The following is a 20,293-nucleotide window of genomic DNA, read 5'->3' on the forward strand; positions in this document are numbered from 1 at the left end:
GGTTTTTTTCTTTGCGTTCTTTAGAAGCTTCAAAAGCTCTGGGTTTCATGTCTAGTGGGTAGTATTGTGTTAAGAAGTACACAAAAACATGCAGAGCTGCAGATGAAAAAAAGACAGTCTCTTCCAAGAACATTTGGCTTCTCCCAAGTTCAGTTGGAGGCGGAGTGTGTTCTTTAGCCTGAACCTACTTTGAGAAAAAGTTACCCAGAAAAGTTTAATGAACTGAGGTCAGTTTTTCTTCTTTCAATAAAATGCCAGTGATCTTAAGAGAAGAAAATCACGAGTCATCATTTTCTGACATAAGGAAGAATTTTTACGCTTTTACATCAGCTTATACATAAATATTGGAATTCCATTATAATGCTTAACATAACTTTTAAATGCTTGTTTTAAAGAGATGCATAGTAATCATCCTTAATTTTAAAACAAATTGTTTACAAGATCTTTTGTTTTCCTTTATTTAAAATGATTTACTGGGGAGATAAGTATTTCTGTAATGAGTTACATGAACTGACTTGCTGGTTATGTTCCCTTTCACACAGCTTAGAATTAGATAACATCCTTTTGTACTCTTTTTATTCTTAGAATGCTTTGTTTCTCATTTTGCATGAATTAGTCATTGAATGGAAATATATTTGACTACGTAATGCAATGAGCATACTATGTGCCTATAGAAGAGGCCTACACTAGTAAAGGTAGTTTGTTTCACTCTTAACTAGGAACCCCCACCAGTTTTTTGTTTGTTTTGTTTTTTTTTTAAACTTAAGCAGAAAATTTTTTTGTTTCAATATCATTCAGGTAACAGTCTTAACATTGACATAATTGTCAAATTAATTAGTAAGTCTGTAGTGGGTACAGTTTAAAAAACAACCCAAAGCATCCAAATTATTGCCATTTTTGCAAATAAAATTGATTTTTATTTCCTTTAGCTGTTGAAAAATCTTTTCTTGTACATAGTCCTTTTTTTAACAAGCTAAATAATCTATACTATGTTGTACTGGATTTATTATTTACCAGAACCTTAAAGTGGAGAGGAGAGGCAACCTTGTCGAAGCCTGGGAGTTTTGAAACCGATAGCACTAAATGTATGGATTGGGATGGTCAAGAAAGACAAGTCTCTCACAGGATATTGGTACACCTCCTCAGGGCTGTTTCATATTGAGTTATTTCAGCTCCCTGTGATTCATCCCATTATTTTTATGTGCGCACTCATTCATTCCCATGATAATTTCACTTGTCGAGGATAAACACATTAGTAAGAGCTCGCCTGTTTGGGAAACAGAGCAGCTGATCTGCTTCCAGAATTACAGTGACCACCTTCTTAGCAAAGGTGGATCCCTTTGGGTGGACCCAAAGGTTTTGGACCTTGTCCCAAATCTGGTGTACAGCCTCGTGGCTGTGGGCATCTTCCCAGACCTGTGTGCTGATGTCTGGATGCAGAGTGCCACTTTGGCAACAGCTACAGTTAGCTACAGCGAGAAATGACAGAAGGATTTGGCCCGACAATATGATATCAACAATATGATAGCGTTATTATCAGCTGATGAATTGTCCCTGAAAAAGTACTGGTGGTTTTGCTTCAGATCTGCTGAAGAGCTGCTGATGTGTTTGTTGCAAGAAGGCCGTTAGACTTAGGAGGTAATTATACTGAATTTTGTATGTTTTGACTAATTTGTGAAAGCTTTCTAACCATGGGACTTGCTGACCCAGTGAAATACTAGTTTTTAGAGCCACGTGATATGTCAAAGTGTACGCCTGAGACATTTCTGAAATGATGCAGCTTGTGTAGTCCCCAGATACGCAGGTCTCTGAATTATTTGCTGAAAAATGAGTTTGGATGCAGGGCAGGATAAGCAGAAACCTGATTTTGGATATATGCAATCCAGGAACACATAGCGGTGCAGCCCTTAGCTTGAAGTTTGCAGGATATATAACTAGTTCTTGAATTGCTTTACTATATTGCATGGCATCTCTGTTCAGTCTCGATTTGTGTATGTAATGTCTTAGATCAATTTATATTATATTAACGTATTGCTCTAAACTTTTACTGGCTAAAAAGGGCTGAAATCTGCTTTTCCATGAAAGTGAGGTAACAGTAGGAATGACCATGTAGGCTTCTCCATAAGCTATATTTCCACGTTTCATGAACTGGAAAGAGCCATTCTTGCTTGGTTTTTTCCCTCAATACTATCAAGTGCAGGTTATAGATTTGCTACAGGAAAATAAGGCTTATGTTTAACAAAAGTTTTTTAGATCCCTCTTGTACCTTCTATTGCATACTAACCTTCATGAAAAAGACTTAAATAGAAGTGGGTGACAGGTTAAAATCTGTTGTGCTACACTATAGTGATGCTGTCTTGGATAACTAAGTTTTCTAGAGAAGGTTAACACATTTGGTGTAAATCAGTAACACATGGAATACAGTACTATATGGAGAGTTTGCTAGTTAAAATTGGAGATGATAAGGATTTGAGGAACAGTAAGGCAGGTGACAGTTGGCTGTAATTGAGATGACAGTGGGCTATGCAGGAACAAGCAGATTACTGGTTGCCCGCTGCTTTAACTGGTGACACTGTTACTAGACATGTTTTGATGAAATTAGCTGATGAACTAAAGTTAAGAGAGAGCTTCAATTACAAAGAGGCTTCGGAGATTGGACTAAAACAAGTGGATGACACTGAGGACTGAAATAATAAATATTTAATGAACTAGATGGTACATCAGTCCAGGTCCTCTGCTCAGGAAACAAGCAACAAGCGTCTCAAGTGTGTGAAGGGCATGGATTGAGTGACAGGGAGCTGCCAGTATAATATGATTATGAGAAAGCAAAAGTAATCCTGAGATACATCGGGAAGGTCTTCTAGCAGAGGGGAAACCACTGATGTGTTTGTGGAGAGGCCTGGAGCACTGTGTGGTTCTAGGTGCCTCTATTAGAGGACAGCAACTCCAAACTGATGGTGCAGAGGAAGACTGCGAGGCTGACTGTCGCCTTATCCTCTTCAGAGAAGGATAAGAGTTTGGCTTCTTTAGCCTGATGCTCAATGGGTATCTGATAGCACTCCGAGTACACTGAGGAGAGGGGAAGGTCCTGAAGCTGAAGAGCTTGTTGTTGGCACAAATGGACATAATCTTAGTAAATAGAAGCTGAAAATCTCAGAACCTCATTCCTTTGTTTAGAGGTTTTCCTGAAGCAGAACAACGAAACAACAGGCAGCAGGTGGACCAAGGCCTACCCTGAGAGCAGGGGAAAGGCTTCTGCAGGGGACTGGATGGGCTGATGCAGGTGTGCTTTCCTGGGCTACCTAGAGTGTCCCAAATCTTCATCTGAGCCGTTGAATGAACAGTGGTGTTCCAGTCCTTGGGAAAGGCCTTTGCCTTTCAAAAGCCATAGCAGTTTCCAAACACTGTTGTGATGTGTTCAGCCAAGATGTTGGGTCCTACGTGGAACCAAGGAATGGGCTACCCTCATCACCTTACAGAGGTTAATCTGAGGTTGATGTATAAGGCTGCTGTAGGAGTTTGCATGTTTATTTTCCCTCTCAGCAAAATAATTTAATTTTGAGGAAGGTCTTGTGCATTCATCGTCACCACTTTGTTTTCATTCATGGTTACTTTTTCATTCTTCCTCATGTGTGTGTTGTGTTTTTTCTTTTGTAGAACAGTTCGTGTCTGGCTGAAGAGAGACAGTGGGCAGTACTGGCCCAGCATATACCATGCAATGCCATGTAAGTATAAGGAGATGTTCGCTATCTACTGTGTATTTGCAAAATGGCTTTTCTGGTTTTGATGAAGCTTCATGTTTATGACCATTTGCAAGCTTACCACTCCATATTAAATATTATTCTTGAACAATCCTCTTGGTTTCTGTGAAGCTTTACCAAGCTGCATGCTAATGCCTCTGAGAGGCATCAGGGATTACAGCAGCAAAAGGATACAGATACGCTAGCAAGGGATAAGCATGTAATGCAAACATAGATTAAAAAATGTGGGAGCTCAAAATGTAGTCTTGCATTCTGCCACTAACGGAGTCTATAAAGCTTTGTAAGTCTCCAATATAAATCACTCTGCCCTTCCTACTGCATGTGCTCAGTCCAGTAGAGTGCAATGGTAAATGGTTTTATTTGATAAGAACTTAATATCCTGTGGTAGCTAATATGATAGAGAGGATACTAGACAGGGAAGGCAGCTCTTCCAGTGAAGAAGCAGAATCATTTTACCCCTGCAATTAAATGTTGAAAACCAAGTCTCCCTGATGGATCCCTCCAGTATGATCTGCTGTATGTCTCTTCTCCCAAAGAGAGTGTTCATGCTTTAAAAGAAACTGCAGATCGATGTCCATTTTTCCAAGAGACAGTTGAAGAAATCACAGCCCTACCTGTTTGTCATAACCCCTGTGGTTCAGTGCAGGAGTATAACTCTGCAGGTCACCAGCAGCAGGGGTATGCTGATGCTCTCAGATGTGCTGGGTTAGCCTGTTTTTGGAACGCTTATGAAGCTGACCTTAAATCCACAGATTGGTGAGCATTTATCAAGTCCCATTGAGGTGTTCTTACTGTCTGAAGAAAGAATTATTTTAAGCTAAGATAGCTAGATTTGGAAGAGTCATCTGTCTCCATGATACATAAAATATATAATAGATATAAGTTTTAGTACCACAGCAACATCATCTTGGGACCCTAGAGTGGCCATGGTGTTTGACTGCCTGCTCTAAGAAAGCGTTCATTTGGTAAAGAGGATCTCTCTTCTTCCTTTGGTAATGAACTAGCTCATAAGAATATGTCAAGCCTCAAAGGTACTTTCTGCTCAAGATTTTGCACAAAAAGGTATTGGAAACCAGCTAATGATGTGGCAATCTGTGGAGCTCTGTCATGATCACTAGTAGTGGCCTGAGTTCCCTTGACCTGTCCTTAGAGTTTTGCTTTCCCCAGTCAAACTGTTATGAAATGGCTATTTTAGCAGTTTGGCAATGATACTTCTCTTTTTCCATGTGATGTTTTTGCATACATTTGCATTTTAAAATCTTGTTAGGTCCTACTCTGGTCTTAGTAAGGCTGCATTATTGCCAGTAATAACAGCTTCACTGGAAATGATGGAGTAGATCCAGATCCACTCAAAGGGGACTATTTTAAAGCTCCTTTATAAATTTGAACACCTGACACTGCTCTTTCACTTAGAAGGCTGGTAAGCTTTTGAACCATGAGATATTAAAATTATGCTGTGTTATTCACCAATTTCAAGAATTATCAGGTATAATTAATGACTGGAACAATGCCAATTACCTTGTTATCAGCCATGGCTTTAAGCTTGGAAATTGTAGGAAGGGCTCTGAGTCAGTCTCTGCACAAGTCTGCATTTGACTGGAAATGATCGTTTTGTCTGTTTCTGTGTAAATCACCTTTTTGATGGTCCTCTGCTTTAGGTTCACATTGGTTTTTGTTGTCTAGAGAACAACGACTGCCCAGAGGTTCTCTGTGTAAAAATGTAGTAGGCATGATGGTGTCTTTGTGCTGCTTAGCGAGCTGTGAGTAGCAGTCCCACCTATAGGTACACCATTAGCATGACTTGTGACTTTGGTTACAGTGGTGCATGACCCACACCCTTTTATAATTTGATATCAGGTAGCCTTAATAACTGAGTTTGTGCCTTGGGTACTCTGGGAGATGAGGAGGATGAGGAGTTGGGCCAAGTCAGCCATGTGCTTTGATCAAGCTCTGTACCCAAATGGGGCCATCAGTGTGCTCAGAACATGAAACCCATTAAATACCTGGAAAAAAGATCAAGATTGTAGATCCCTTCCGACTAGGTACACTTGCTGCTGTTTAAAGGCGGGATTTCCCCAATTATGAAGTTTTATGCCCTGCCTATGAGTGTTTTTGTGGTTGGAAAATTCTGGACAACATGGTGGCTACATTTTTGATCATCTCCTCTAGCCCATGAGAAAGAGTGAGCTGTGGGTGTTATACACACTGTTATATAGTCAGTAAGGCAAACTAGGTAAGCTCGAAACCTGGCTAACACGTCTCCTTCACGCCAGCATTGTCCCAACAACTGTATTAACAACAGACCTCTGACGAGCAGGTTAACCCTCCTCATGGTTAGATGTGTAGCCTTGGTTACACATGTGCAACACAGATTATAGATGTGTAACCATGGTTAGATATGCGACTTTTGGGCAGTGTCTGTACAGGAGAAAAAAACCAACTTAGTAGACACAAATTTATGAAAGGGAAAGGAGTTGTAGTCAAGAGAAGTAAGCTTTGCCAAAAAAAAAAAAAGCTACCCAAAAAGACCCAAACCCAACCAAACAAAAACCTCTCTCAGATGCAGAACGGAGTAAAGGATTTATTGTAGTGAGGAACAGTGGAGTATCCAGTCTTTGAGGCAGATAATACACTGTCTGTCTTATGATGGTTTTCATAGCTAACACTTTGCTTTGAACAGGAGGGTAAAAAAACTGCAAAGCAAAACATGCTCCTTTGGTCTTAAACTATGCCACTTTTAGGCACTTGAAAGGGGGGTCCCTGAAACTGCAGGTACAAAGTTCGTATTTCTCTTCTACTTCTGTCAGCCTCTAATAGAGGTGACACACTGTGAGAGCATGAAGTATGCAGCTGGGCTTTTCCTCCATAATTCATTTTCCAAAGGCTAAAATCAGTGTGTATTTGCCCTGTATTTAAGATAAAGACTACAGCCAGACTTCTGCATCAGTAATATCCTGCCTGTCCTCTGTAGTAGTTCAGATCAATCTTTTTCCAGTCTGAAATCCAAATCATAGCTAGAAGTGGAGAGCCTTCGGAGTGCTGTTATTTTTCCTGGCTATTATTTTAAAAGGATCTTGAACATCTCGGAAGCTTAGGGTTTGGGGGTTTTTGGTTTGGTTTGGTTTTTTCATTCCCCCCCCCCCCCCCCCCCCCCCCTTTTCTTAATGAGCCTAAGTGCTTAAGTATTCGAATGTCATCTTATTTTCACTAAAGCATAAGCTGCTGCAGTCTTGTTACAACTGGCATCACTTTAACTACATTAGTGTAGCTAATGTGGACATAATTTTAGTGCTGACACAATGATTTTTCCAAGAGCACGTGTTACTGAAGCATTCCCTTAGGAAAACGATTATAGAAAAATAAGTATCTTTACAATGCTATGACTGTGTACACACGGGTCTGGAATTTAGAAGTGACATTTTTGTAATCAGCCCAAGTCAAGCAGTTGCTTGCACCTTTTGTGTCTGAAGTGTTTCAGGCTATTTGGGAAAAGCATACTTCAAATAGCTAATTTACCTGAGACTTTTTCTCTGCGAGCTGTTTATTGCCTTCAGAGTTACTAGTTGCTCTTTCAATGTACGCACAGTGTCTAGCATTTGAAAGCTGATATGTAGAATATGCCCATTCTGGCATTAAGTGCCTTTAAAAGGATTTGATGTTTATTCTGCTTAGAATTGCTTTTTTTTCTGTCTGGTTTTCCTACAGCTGTCTCATTCTGCTACAACCCTAGAAGCCTCCATATAATAGTAATGCATGATTTGAATTTGTCTTTTCTGAGGCAGAGTATAGGAAGGAGCAATTTTGTCACTGTTAGTAGCCCTAACTTAAGTGTTTCCCTTCTGGCAGTTTCCATGAACTGAAGCCTTTTCTTTGATTTAATTCAGTCAGCCCTTCCAGGAAAGAAATAAATCGAGGTGCCTGCCTGGATGTGGATCTGGTAGGCTTTCTGCTTGCAGTTTGTTGCCCTTTAGGAAATGTTTCAAGGAGGAGTCAATACTGAAGGTAGAACAATTTTTGTTAAACAGTCAACATAGACTCTCCTCTTTTTCATACAGCTTTGCTGCCAACTAAACTATTGAGGAAGATTTGCTGAGCTATGGACTGTTTAATCCTAGGTGAGACATTACACAAATTGAGAATATACCAGATATACAGTACTGCAAAAGAGAGGACTCCAAGCTTGTTAGTAACAAAAACACTCCGAGTAATCACAATGGAGAATAGAAACCAAAAGGGAGAAAAAAGCAGAACTAAAAGCACATCTGACTGTACTCTATATTTATCACAAGAATATGGTTTAAAAAACACCTTACCACTATCGAAGGAGCAAGAATGCCTGCCCCTAGCTGCAGTTGGCAATTGCTGCTGAAAAGTGATTCCTGAAGGCTTCTCTTGGGACAACAGGACTCCCAGCTGCATGCTGCTGTGTTGAGCACTACAAATGATCCCTGCCTTCTGAATGCAACTTCGGTTTCTCACTAAAATCAAGCATAGCTCTTGAACTCTTGCAAGAAAATTCTGGTTTTACCTTTGATGTGAACCCTGCCAGATCCTCGAGGGAGTGTAGTATGACTGACTTGTGTGCAATTTAAGAGTATATCCTGACGTTTATTAGAGTAATATTGACATAATAAAACAATGGCTAGTTTTCAATACAGTCTTTTATTTTGGCCGTAGTATTCTTACTGCAGGTATAGGATGCAAGCCTCTGACATAATACAGTGTTTTCTTTTATTGCCAGTAAAGTTCAGGCAAATGTAAAAAACTAAATTATTCAGCTAACTAATCTCTCAGATTTATACTGAAATGTCAGGTTCCTCTTATATCAAAACACCACCACTGCTCTTGTATGACATGCCTGTTTTCAGATAACTGGTAATGAAAAATGAAGGAGCTGGAGCAAGAAATAGCCGTTGTTCCATGTCCTAATAGGATAGGGTTGAATGAATTGCAAGAACACTTTTTTTTTAAAATGCTTGTCTATTGGAAGGGGCAAAATGCTGAACAGCATCATAAAGCATGTTAGCTAGTTTTAGGCTTTCCAGAACTTCAAGAAAATGAGAATCACAGTTTTGTTAACTTCATCAACATGTTCATTTTTTTCAGCTCCATGTTCATGCATGTCTTTTAACCCGGAAACCAGAAGGCTGTCCATAGGTCTAGACAATGGTACAATCTCAGTAAGTACATCCAAAGATTTCTAGTTGAAATGCTTCCCTTTTGAGAAGTATATGTGTGATGTTGGGTGAGGATATTTTTGCTAGTGTTTGGGAGAGAGACTTTTTACTGCTAGTGGAGCTGAAGCTGTAGTGTAGAAAATGGCAGATTATTACAAATTTCATTCCAACTGCTACAGAGAGATTGAGGGGGTTTACAGTATTTATTAGGCAACTCAACAAACTGTCTTAATTTGCATATCTCTTAAAAAATAACAATGCAGAAAAACAGCTGTTGTTTTATTAAATTTGAGTGCCTTGTTAATCATACCATACCAAAGTTTTCTGAAAGCAGCAATTAAGAGGGGAAAAATTGTCTTCTGAGAGGCAGAAGGTGGATTTCTGCTCCATATCTAGCTGCTTTTCCAAACTTCAGGGTTCAGACTTTGTTTTCCTCTCACTTCCTTCAGAGGAGTTGCTCCTAACTGGCAGTACTGTTGCTGAAAGATTTGGTTCATTAACATATAAGAGAGATCTGTGTGTGTGTGAAAAGGAAGCACGGTAGTAAAACAAGAGTCTGTCTTTTAGATCTGGGACAGAGGGTAGCAGTTGACCTTATTCATTGGATTTTTCTTGTGGGATGATGAGTAAAAAGCTATAACACTTTGTGGGAGGGTAATGGGTCAGAGAGGGATTTTTCACCTATGCCTCATCAATAGACTCCTCTTCCAGTCTAAGATCATTTTACCATTGTTTCAGATTCTTACTGCTGTTGTCTCTGCCTTATGGACTTTATAACTGAATGAGTGTTTGCAGGTTAACATAAGGGCAGCTATCTGCACTAAAGCCAAAATGGTATTTGGGAATTTTTTGTAAACTGTATGGATTTTGGTTATAAGCCTGGCACCTCAGAAATGTGTATGGTGCATTTTGAGAAGGATGGGTAGCAATGCTATTGCCAAAGAAAGATGTTCCAGCAAAGCAACCACGAGGTGAGCTTGTATGGCCACCTTTCCTTGTGAAAGAAGGTGACAATTTTTGCTTCTACAAAGATGAAGAGATTGTTTTCAACCTTTTGTAACTTCTCAACATGAAGGCTGCACAAACATTTGTGCAGCACAGGAGACCATTCTCTTGAGCGAAAGATTGTCTAGCATCTTGCTTGAGGAGCAGTGGTACCTAAAGTATTAAAAAAAAAAGTTTCTGTGATCTTTTTTTTTTTTACACTTTTCAAACCTTTTTTGAGAAGAAATGGCATTTCTGTTACTTTATGTCTTAGGGACTGCCTGAGGTCCCTTTTGGAAGCCAAAAGACCTTATCATGGTCATAAATTCCTTGCTCTGAAGTAGAGAAAAACATGTTTTAATGGGTGCAAGTCTCTCAAGATACCACAACAAGAAGAAACAGAGGAAAGGTCTATTACTTGCAATAGACAGGAGACTTCCACAGCCAAGATGAGACTCCTCACCTAATTTCATCCATCTGAAAGTTAGCTTCCTAGATGAAGTTAATCATTAGGTTCTGCAGCCAGTAGAGGAGAGGTGAATTGCCTTTGGAGATACGCATGTTACTTACCCTAGAAACTGTTTTAGAATGGCATAAATCTCTCTCCCCATTTCTGGGGAGATTTAAATGAAGGATTTAGTTTTTAGGTAGCTGAAGCTGAATTAAATTGATCTTTTTTGCTGACCATGCTTGTGTCTAGATGAAGCTGTTACACACTTTGAGCAGGGCCGCAAGGACAACAGGGCACCAGAATAACCCCTTCAGAATTCTTCCTTGGGGTGGTACTTATTAAGATAGGTTAATCTTCCACATCATTTGATCTTGCAGGTGTCTACAGGTTTGGCCATAAACAGCACTTTGAATACCTGAGGCTGAGTCAGGCTCTACCTGCTGATGTGCACCCTTCTCCTCTGCCACTGTGGGAAGTTACTATTTTTTCCTTCAAGAAAACTACATGATAGTTTCTGTCCTCTCCCAGTTTTTGGACTTTATGAAGTGAAAACACTGTAATCATTTTATAGAGTTTCCTTTGCAACAGATATAGAGGTAGTTTCTGACAGCAGATTTAAGAGTCTTCATTCTCTTCCATTTCTGAACCGGGTTTGTTGTTCTCTGGAAGACGTGGTGAGAGTGCTGTCGGTCACTTGTGTTAACAGGACAAAATCAAGCCTTTAAGGAGATCTGCAATGTGCTGTCAAAATGGCATCCTCTATCAGAGTACAAACTGCAAATTCCCTGGGGTAGGAACTAGGTTGTGAATGAGTAACACATAACTAATATCTAAAGATTATTAACTCTCAGAAATGGATTCAGTTGCCTAAGCAGAGGTCTCTAGTGCTATTTTGGGATACATCAGTTGGCATCCACATGCAGCTCTGGAAAGGTGTGGGTCTTCCTTAGACGTTGGGCCGTGTCAGCCAGCCCCATGGCCAAAAACTCTAAAATGTCACACACCTGAGTATGGGTTTTGTTTGCATTAGCAAGAGTAATTTGAAACAAGATGATGATAATATTTCCAGGGTGAGGATTTACAGAGGTCTTAGGCTCAAGAGAAGTTTGTGGTGGGTGTATATGTTTCAGTGTGAGGGAGGTGTGCTCCATGAAGGTATAGTTGAGTCTTTGTATAACAGTGAGCACTAGATTGGACAGTCTTTTCAGATGCTCAAGACTGCTCCGTTCTGCTTTATGAAGGCTTTCATGGTACCAAGTCACTGTTATAATAAGCTTACCTGAAACAGCCAAGACTGATCACTAACATTTTCAGTATGGCAAAAAAGGTAGTAAAGTAGCTCCAAAAAAACCTCTGAAGAGCAAAGAGCAATCTTGCCAGAAAAAATGTTTTTAATCCCTGCAAGAAGGGGTTTTGGTTTTGCCATCTTGAGCGCTCTGATGTATCCCAGCCCCTCCTGTGCAAAAGGGCTCGCACAGGACTTGGAAATCTTTCTCTGTTCTGTTAACAAGCACCGACTGAGCTGTGTGGGTGACCCCAGCCTTTCTAGCTCATTAAGAAGAGCCAAAAAGCTGCCTAATGAGAACTGAGAGTCAGCAGCTCCAAGAGGAGCAAAACATCTACGTATGGAAAGATAAAAAAAGTTTCTGCTGGTACAATGTTAAAGAGATGTAGTCGGTGTTTTTGTAGTGCAGATGACACAATGTATGTGCAATAGGGCATGAATTTCTTGAGCAAGGTGCCCTGTGCTAAAATACCTGTCTATTGACGCAACTAACACATTTGGCCTTGAGAGGGAGAGGGGAATGAGTGCAATGGAAGAACATGTGATAGTATAAAGGGGAGCAGGGAGTAAAAGACCTGGAGAAAGATTAAAAAATGCAAAACAAGAAAATGCATCGCAAATTATCATATGCTTTCAAAGGAGAAAGTGAGAAGCAGGAAGTCTTCAGGGGGGAGAAAAAAAAGGAAGAAAAAATTATATCCAGTATTCAGGTTAATGGAGCTGTGTTTATTTTGTACTGGTTTTGTTTATCTCATTGGATGGAGCGGTATATTAATAGTACATAGCTGTGGTTTGTCTTGAAGCATACAGAGCTAATCAATACTTGGGTAAACCTTACAAACTGCAGTTGTGTTTGATTCGCTGTATTATCATGGAGAGACTCAAAAGCCTTTTCAGTCTTCCACTGAAACTGTGGGACTGTTCGGGTCACGGACAGAATGGCCACGTCAAAGTTGTCAAGGGAAAAATGCAAAGAAAAATGAGAATGCAAACCACGCTCTTGATCCTGCCTGAAGTCACAGCATCTGAGTGCCACCACAGTGAAAGTTGGGGACAGCACCAGGACAGCCAAATTGGTGGGGAAGGCAAATGTATTCTCCCACCATGTGTTGCAGCAATTGAAGCCATTTCCCTTTAGGTAACGACAGCAGAAAGTTAGCTTTCCTAGCAAAGGATCTTGCTTCAAGTAGGCTTTGTAGTAAAGCATTTCATGTGGTGGTTTAGCATTCTGCAGGCAGTGGTTAATGAAAGCCACTTCCCCTGTAAGTAGCTAGGGAGGTATAGCAGATTTTTAACGTTCTGTGGTTTGTAGAGTTAAGGTGACCCTGGTATAGAAATCCAGCTGACTTAATTGATTTGTTACTGCTGTTTAAATAATACTCCTCACTGTAGACCTCAGCTGACAGGGGAAAGATAATGGGAGGTGGAGCAGATTAAGGAAAGGAAGATGAAGTAGAGCAATTCAAGAGAACATAGTTATAACTAATTTATGAGCAGAAACCTAGAAACAGCAAAATACATAGCTGCCTCAACTCACTCACAGTTGTTTTCCTGGAAGCTGGGATCTGTAGATGTTCCACAGATGAGTATTGTAGCCTCTCCACCTTGGTGCCAAGCCGTAGATATGATGTGTTAGGGTAATCCTGGTGCTGGAAAGCTGTGAAGATTACGCACAGCGACCCCACAGAAAATGCAGAGTGACTTTTTTTTTTTTTCATTCTGGTTTGGAAACTGTGGGTAAATACCGGCTTTTCGGTGGTTAGAATGTCTTCTCATGCTCTTTTGCACTAAACATTTGGTTTGCCTTAAATATAGTCTGTAGGCTCCTGAAATCGTCTTCTCCACCTGCATGTTGCACAGTGCTTTTGGCAGTGCTTCTACATTAATATTTCACAACTGTATGCTTTAAAATTTAGCTTATATTGTGTTTGTAATGGTCCTCTTATTTTCACCCTATTTCCAGATTAAATGAGTTAGGTTTTACTTCTTCTGTCCCCAGAGTAGATTAGCTCAGGGAGTTTCTGTGTAGTTTGCTATAAATTATTAATATGATGTGTTTTTACACTCCTTGTTTTTTTTCTTTGTGTTTCTCTGAGTACATGGTGTACGTATGTAGGTACCTGACAGCAGTTTGAAAGCTAATTCATGCGGTGGGGCCACAGAGCCTACCCTCTGCCTGGGTGTTTCCTCCAGAGAGATGTTGCAGGAGTTTTGTTGTGGCCGCTCCTGCCCTGCTTTGAGCAACCTCTCCTCTTCAAAACGAGCGGCAGGGACACCCAGGTGTTCAGTCAGTTTAACCACATGAGGTTTTTCCAGGAGCCGAGGCTGCCATGCAGACTCTTAGCTGCTGTTTTCATCATTTCCTCGTGCAAAAGCCGTATTGGCGGTTAAACAGCAGCACCAAGGCAGCAGGATTGCAAAGCAGTCCCCATAGGTGTGCTCTTCCCTGGCCGCAGGAGCGAGCCTGGCTGGGTCACACCACGCATCTCTCCCCAGGCAGCCACAGCCTGTGCTAAGCCACCCTCCATCCCACGCACAACTGCTTGTTAGCCACAATGAAGCAGTAGCAAAGCAAGAAAGTCTGCTTCTGAGATACCAGAATAAATATTAACCAATAGTGGGATAAAATCAAGGGGGGAAAATAGTCTGGGTTTCTATTTCCCTGAAGCACTGAGAGACTTTTGAACAGAAAACTGAAATGTATTCCCATCGTGGATTATTGGTACCTAGTTTGGAATGAGCAATTTCAAGGGGCTCTTACATACTTATACTGAGTTTCCTGGGTGTTCAGGTTGGGGTGTAGTGTATTCACACGTGTAGATACATGTGTATACACACGTGCATGCGTGTGCACGCATAGCTGTGTACACATGCAGGTTTCTGCCCAGGCAGCCCTGAGCAATACGTGTTTGCTACATGCCAGATCTCAGGTCTCTCATTTTGTGGTACCTCAGCTCATAGCCAGCCATTTCTGTCAGCTTTTTTACTTCTTTTTTAATAGTTCCTCTTTTATCTCCACCACTCTGTTCAGAAGCACTCGTGATGTCGTTTCTTAGGCAGCTTTAAAAAGTGAAATAATTTGGTTTTTTAGATGGAGGTACTCAAAATTAGCAAAAGTGTAGACAGGGCTGTGGTTGCAAAGAAGGGAGAGCTTACCTTGGTAACAAATTCAAATGAAAACACTCTCAAACACTTTACATCTCTAAGCACTGTTTCTTTTGTTTTTTCTTTCCCCTCCCTCAGGAATTCATTTTATCAGAAGATTACAACAAGATGACACTAGTGAAAAGTTACCAGGGTAAGAACCGTGATCCGTGTTAATTGGTTTGTATTGTCATTAATTTTTGTTAATGTTCTCTTAAGGAGTGTGAATGGAGAGAAGTCTCCTTTACAGTGATTGATTTTTTTTTTTTTTTTTTTTTTAAGCTAATGTAAATGCTGGTTTTATCAATAGATCAATAATGTGCTTTGTTCTGAGATTACAAGACTTTTAAAAAGCTGTTTCATGTTCTGTTTTTCCTTTTAAATGTTCCTTTGGAGTATCATTCTAGACAGCAAACTGACCAAAATCCAGACCATGTTTGGGGAAGAGGAGTATTAATTTTTAATCTTTAGTAATCCAGTGTATCTAATGAAACAATTTAGGAAACTAACCATCTTTTAGGGCTGAGGCATTTAGGACTGTAGCTTTTGGGGTTAGTCTGGTTATATTTCAATAACTGTTGGCTTCAGTAATCTCAAGATTATCAGTGAATACCTGTCATAGTAAAAGGTCAAGAAATGCTAATCCATACCTTTTCTAATTATATTCTGGTATTCACTAATGTGATGTTTTAAGAAGCCTAGCTATTTATCTTTGTCAAACCTCTAAAGGACACTGTGCTTGGGACAGGTATTCTTACAAAAGTAACAAATATATGCGACAATTTATTCTTATCTGTTTTGCTGTTAGACTAAGCGGTGTAATATATGAGATAGTATATGGTATCATACCATATTATATGCTAAGCATTATGTTTCTGTTTAGGAGCCTCTGATATGTTGGCTTGAGATTTCTCACGTACATTTAAAAATATATATTTACTCATATATTTTAAGTTTTATACCCTGAAAGTTGAGATGATAATTTAAATCTCTAAATGGAGTCTCTGGGGATCACTTTGTAACATTCCGATTTTAAGGTGTGAAGAAAATCTTCATTTTTGCAGAGCACGGCTAACATGCATCAGTTTTTGAGCGTTTTACTTCAGCTCTTTCATGAATGTCTGGTGTGTCGTAAAATTAAGCTAGAATGCCTGCATTTTTTCTTAGCTTGTAAAAACTGAGGAAACATATCCAATGATGATAAAATATATATGTGAATCTTAATAATAAGATAAATAATAAGGTATTAATAATAAGATAAATTTAATAAACTTAAAATGAGATTGCTGCAGTCTGACTGTACAAGTCTTTAGTATCCGAATTTGTGATTGCGCCACGATCACCAAAGTTTGACACACTTAGGTTTCATATTTAAGGGTTGTTGCACTGAAGACTCCTGCTGACTGTTCTGTAGCCCCCTTTGTTATTAGCTCATCCATTTGCATGCTTGGATTCAATCTTGCAGGCTAATCACAGCCTAGGAAGGGTGAGCTGAAGTCTTTTCTTCTGCATATGCAGAACAACACATGCATGAGACCACCTTTCGTGCTGACCTCTTCAGGGAAAAGGCTGAAAATTTTGGAAGGGGGGAACATATATTTTGGCAGTATGGCAGAATAACCAGTTGACTGTGGCAGTCCACCCAAGGCCTGGGGAGCACCCCTCATAAAATTAAAAAAAAAGAAGGCTGTTCTCATGGTCTTCTGCTGCAGTGTGCCAGATGTGCTGCTGCTGCAGTGTTGGAGGAGGCCTTTGGATAGGAAGATGCCATGGAGAACCTCCATGGGTTGTCCTGTGGGAGAACCCCAAGAGTTCAGATGGCATCCCTCAAATGTTGGACAACAGAGGACTCTAATGAGGGTCCATTAACATCAGTAGAGAGGCGGTACAACTGACCACAGTCCCCACTGGAGTCGCCTCCTTCCTAGACTGCCTGTCTCAGCATGGGAAGGTTTTTGATCAGTTCTGGTCATTTTGTGCCAGGACTTTCAGACGATGTGTTAAAAGGTTTTATCTGAAAAATGTGGACTTATTTTAGGGCAAGAGAAGCAATACTTGAGCCCAGAATATGCATCATTTCAGTTCTAGCCCAAACCACGGTGATCGCTGACAGCGGACATTGTCTGCCTTCAATTCAGGTGCTTAAGCCAGTGCGTGCAATGCTCACTGCCTGCTGTGTCCCTCAGGGGCACAGAGCCTCTGCCCCATTTTCCTCCCTCACTTCCAGAGTTTGATGTTTGGTCTTTTCTGTGTTTAAGCTGATGAAAACTGTATTCCCCTAATTTAAAAGATAGTGGTAGTGTGCAGGTGACCTAGTTTTGGGAATGGAAAGAAAGTGTGGTGATCCCAGGCTGCTGGGATGCCCCAAATTCATGTGTGTGGGGGTGTCTGTATAGTAATCCCATCTGTGTGAGAGTTAAAGAAGCATTGGGGCTGGTGATCTGCTTTCTGCCCATTGCCAACCACGTGGGCAAAAGTTTGGTTTTGGAAAAATACGTCCCCAGGTACTGTTGGAGATGCTTTTTTTCCTTCTCTTTTTTCTCCCTCCACTGCTGGCTTAGGAAAGCCAGACCGCTGTTAGTGCTGCAAATGGAGATGGTGACCAGAGAGGGGGAAAGACAGGTCCCAATTCATTGCTACAGGAGGGACAAGACTCAGTGAAGGGCCATTCAGATTCAGTAGGAAACTCTCCCTAGAACAGCGGTCGACAGCTGCCATAACACAGCCAGGCAGGACATGGGGATGGAGGAGAGCTTCTGCATGAAGACGCACTCTGCCCAGCTTACCAGTAATGCTAGCAGCCCATGCTGAGCTGCACAAAACCCTCTGGGCTGCTCCTCTGTCCAGACCAGCAATGACATGGCACAGAGTAAGTTACAGCAACCCAGGGACAATCTCAGGTTGCCTCAGCTCCACTGGAAAGTGTCACCCAAAGTTCCAAGGGGCAATTTTAGTGGGCAGGCTTTTGACCGTGCAAGAGAGAAAAACAAAGCAGAGATTCTCCACTGTTTGCAGTGCATTGATGACCTGAGGCTGCCCACTGCTCCGCAGCACAGTGCCTCCCACCACCCCCATACATAGAGACATGCTCCCTGATTCTCCACTCCTCACCCCATGTGTTGGTAGGGGAGTGCAGCACCCATTCCACCACTTCCCTGGGCTCAGCTGGACCCATACTGGAGGTCTGGGGTGCTGGGGAAGCATCACAAAAGTGAGATGCTCTAGGAGCTGCTGTCAGTCACAGGCTCCTACAGCTCTATTGGACCATGCACCAGGAGGTACTTCTGTGCTCCTCACAGTTGCCTCCATCCAGGACATTGGATCTGGGCTTACTGGGGGCATCGCTGGGACCAGAGTCCAACAGCACTACTGGGACACAGCAAGGTGGGAAGGGCCCCGTGTTCACCATGCTCTCTGGGAGACAGCAAGGAAGGGACACTTAGTCCTTTGGGTAGGCACGTCATGATCCAACAGAGGTGAACCTTCCTCACTTGGTCCAGGGTGACTCCCCTCCACAATCCCATCCCTGTAGTACATCTTCCTGACATGGCTGTGCCAAGGTATAGGGGTTGGCATATGCATCTTGGCAAAGCCTTCGGGCAAGGAAAAACATAATTCAAAAAGACTATGTAGTTTTGTTGGGTATGGTGGCCTTACTTTAAAAAGTGTTGGGTGTTTGGTTTTGTTTAAAGTTTTCAAGTAAGGCCTTTATATTCTTTAAAGATATTTTAGGGGGAGTAAATAATTTTATTTAGTTTACCAAGGAGCTTTAGCTTAGCCATGCTGGCTGGTTTTGCCTGTGTTAGCTTTGTTTGTAAATGTTCAGCAGTGCTCTTAAAAGTAGCACCTTGCCCAGCGACTGGCTGGCTGTTGATCATGTCCCACAACAAGGTATTATTATAAGTAGCTGAAGCTGCTGTAGTAATTAAAGGACACTAATTTCATCTTGAAAAGCCATGAATATGCCTGCCAAATGGTCTGCTAGTGACAGAGGATGACAGCACGTGCATAGGCTGCGCTTTGGTCTTGGCAGGGGTCTGCAGCCAGGTCTGGTGTCATACGGTGGCTGGGCACCGGCAGCAGATGTGGTTAGCCGTGCTCTGTGGAGGTTTTGCTGTGACGCTGTGTCTGGAGTTGTGAAATCTTCCCTTTCTCGAAAGTGATTAAAATGCAGAGATTGGGGATGTGACACACTGTTAATCAGGACTTTGGGGTTGGTCACGGGGCATTGGCCTCCTACAGGCACTAACTCCTTCCCTTGCATGAGGAGGGGTGGTGGAAGCATTTGAAAGGTGCCATTTGGGATGCTCTGCGAGTGTTGAAGAAACCCTTCCCTCCCCATGGCAGCCCCAGCTTCCAGCCCCTGCCAGCCCCCTCCAGCCCCTCACAGGCTGGTCCTGCTGCCTGGCTGTTGCTGCTTCCCACTCTGCATAGCCTTCTCCAAGAAGCCAGGGGCCACATTTCCAGTCTGTACCCCCTCTGGATGATATAACAGCTCCTGCTTTTTTTTTTTTTTTTTTTAAATTTATTTAACACGCGCTTGTTCTGCTGAGCAGGATTTGTAGACCTGCTTCTGCCCCATGCTCTCTGTAGCCTGCCCATTTCAGGGGTGTCCCCCTGCCTCCTTGCTTTCAAGCCGGCTCACGCCATGTCCTTACTTCTGCTTTCCCCTATGCACAGCCTCTTCTCCTGTGCTTTTCTTGCACATGCTAAGCTTTTCTTTCTTACTACTAACTTCCACCTCTCTTTTGGTGTTTGCTGCTGCTTTTCACTGTTGTAACTCTCCCTTTCGCCCAGCACAACCTCTTGCCCTGCACTGTGCATGGCCATGTGCTGGCTGTGCTTCTCGGACCTTTGCCTTTACACACAGCGCAGACCTTCCTTTCCCCTGCGCTCTGGCTGCTGACGTCTCGGTGTGCACCTCCTGGCTGCAGCTGCTTTTGTCTAGGCATAGCCCTTCCATCCTCTCTCCAACCTGCTCTTTGCACAGTGCTCACTGCTGCTTTCTTATAGCAGGAGTGCAGCTCCCCTGCTCCCTCCCACCTTCCTGCTGCAGGTGGACCTGCTCCCTTGTCCTGTCTGCTGCTTCTCTACCTTCTGTACAGCATAATCTTCCCCCATACATGGGCTCTCTTCTTATGCTGGCTTACACAGATCTGCTCTTGCCTGGTGCTTGCTGTGGCTTTTTCTGTACTGTGACCACATTCACCCTCCGTCCCCACTTCTCCATCCTCCTGCTGTTGCAGTGAGCACCTTTGGAAGTGTTTGCTCCACTTTTTTTCTGCATATAAATGGTGATCAAACCTTCCGTGGGTGAAGGAGCAGCTTTTTGTTTGCTGCTTCATGACCCTGAATGTGTGTTAATCCTAGGGCCCAGACCTCTTCATTGCTCTACTATCAACTTCCAACCTTCTGACATTTTGCTTCTTTAAGCCTTACATGGGTCACATTCCCTTTAAATGACACATGACTTTCTACTTGCATTTGTTCT

General features: G+C 41.9%; 1 protein-coding gene across 3 annotated transcripts in view; it reads left to right on the top strand.

Annotated features, from left to right (window-relative positions):
* Window positions 1-20,293, top strand: part of WDFY2 (WD repeat and FYVE domain containing 2) — a 74,444-nt gene that overhangs the window by 34,199 nt on the left and 19,952 nt on the right. For all 3 annotated transcript variants that reach the window (XR_012997891.1, XM_076364129.1, XM_076364131.1), the window contains exons 2-4: window positions 3,658-3,725; window positions 8,868-8,941; window positions 14,902-14,956. Coding sequence is in view for 2 of the 3 variants with exons in the window: in XM_076364129.1 (XP_076220244.1) it covers window positions 3,658-3,725; window positions 8,868-8,941; window positions 14,902-14,956 (197 nt within the window). In the remaining variant the exon portion in view is untranslated. The remainder of the gene's footprint in view (window positions 1-3,657; window positions 3,726-8,867; window positions 8,942-14,901; window positions 14,957-20,293) is intronic.

The sequence above is a fragment of the Aptenodytes patagonicus genome, chromosome 1, assembly GCF_965638725.1.
Source record: "Aptenodytes patagonicus chromosome 1, bAptPat1.pri.cur, whole genome shotgun sequence".
NCBI classification, from domain to species: Eukaryota; Metazoa; Chordata; class Aves; order Sphenisciformes; family Spheniscidae; genus Aptenodytes; species Aptenodytes patagonicus.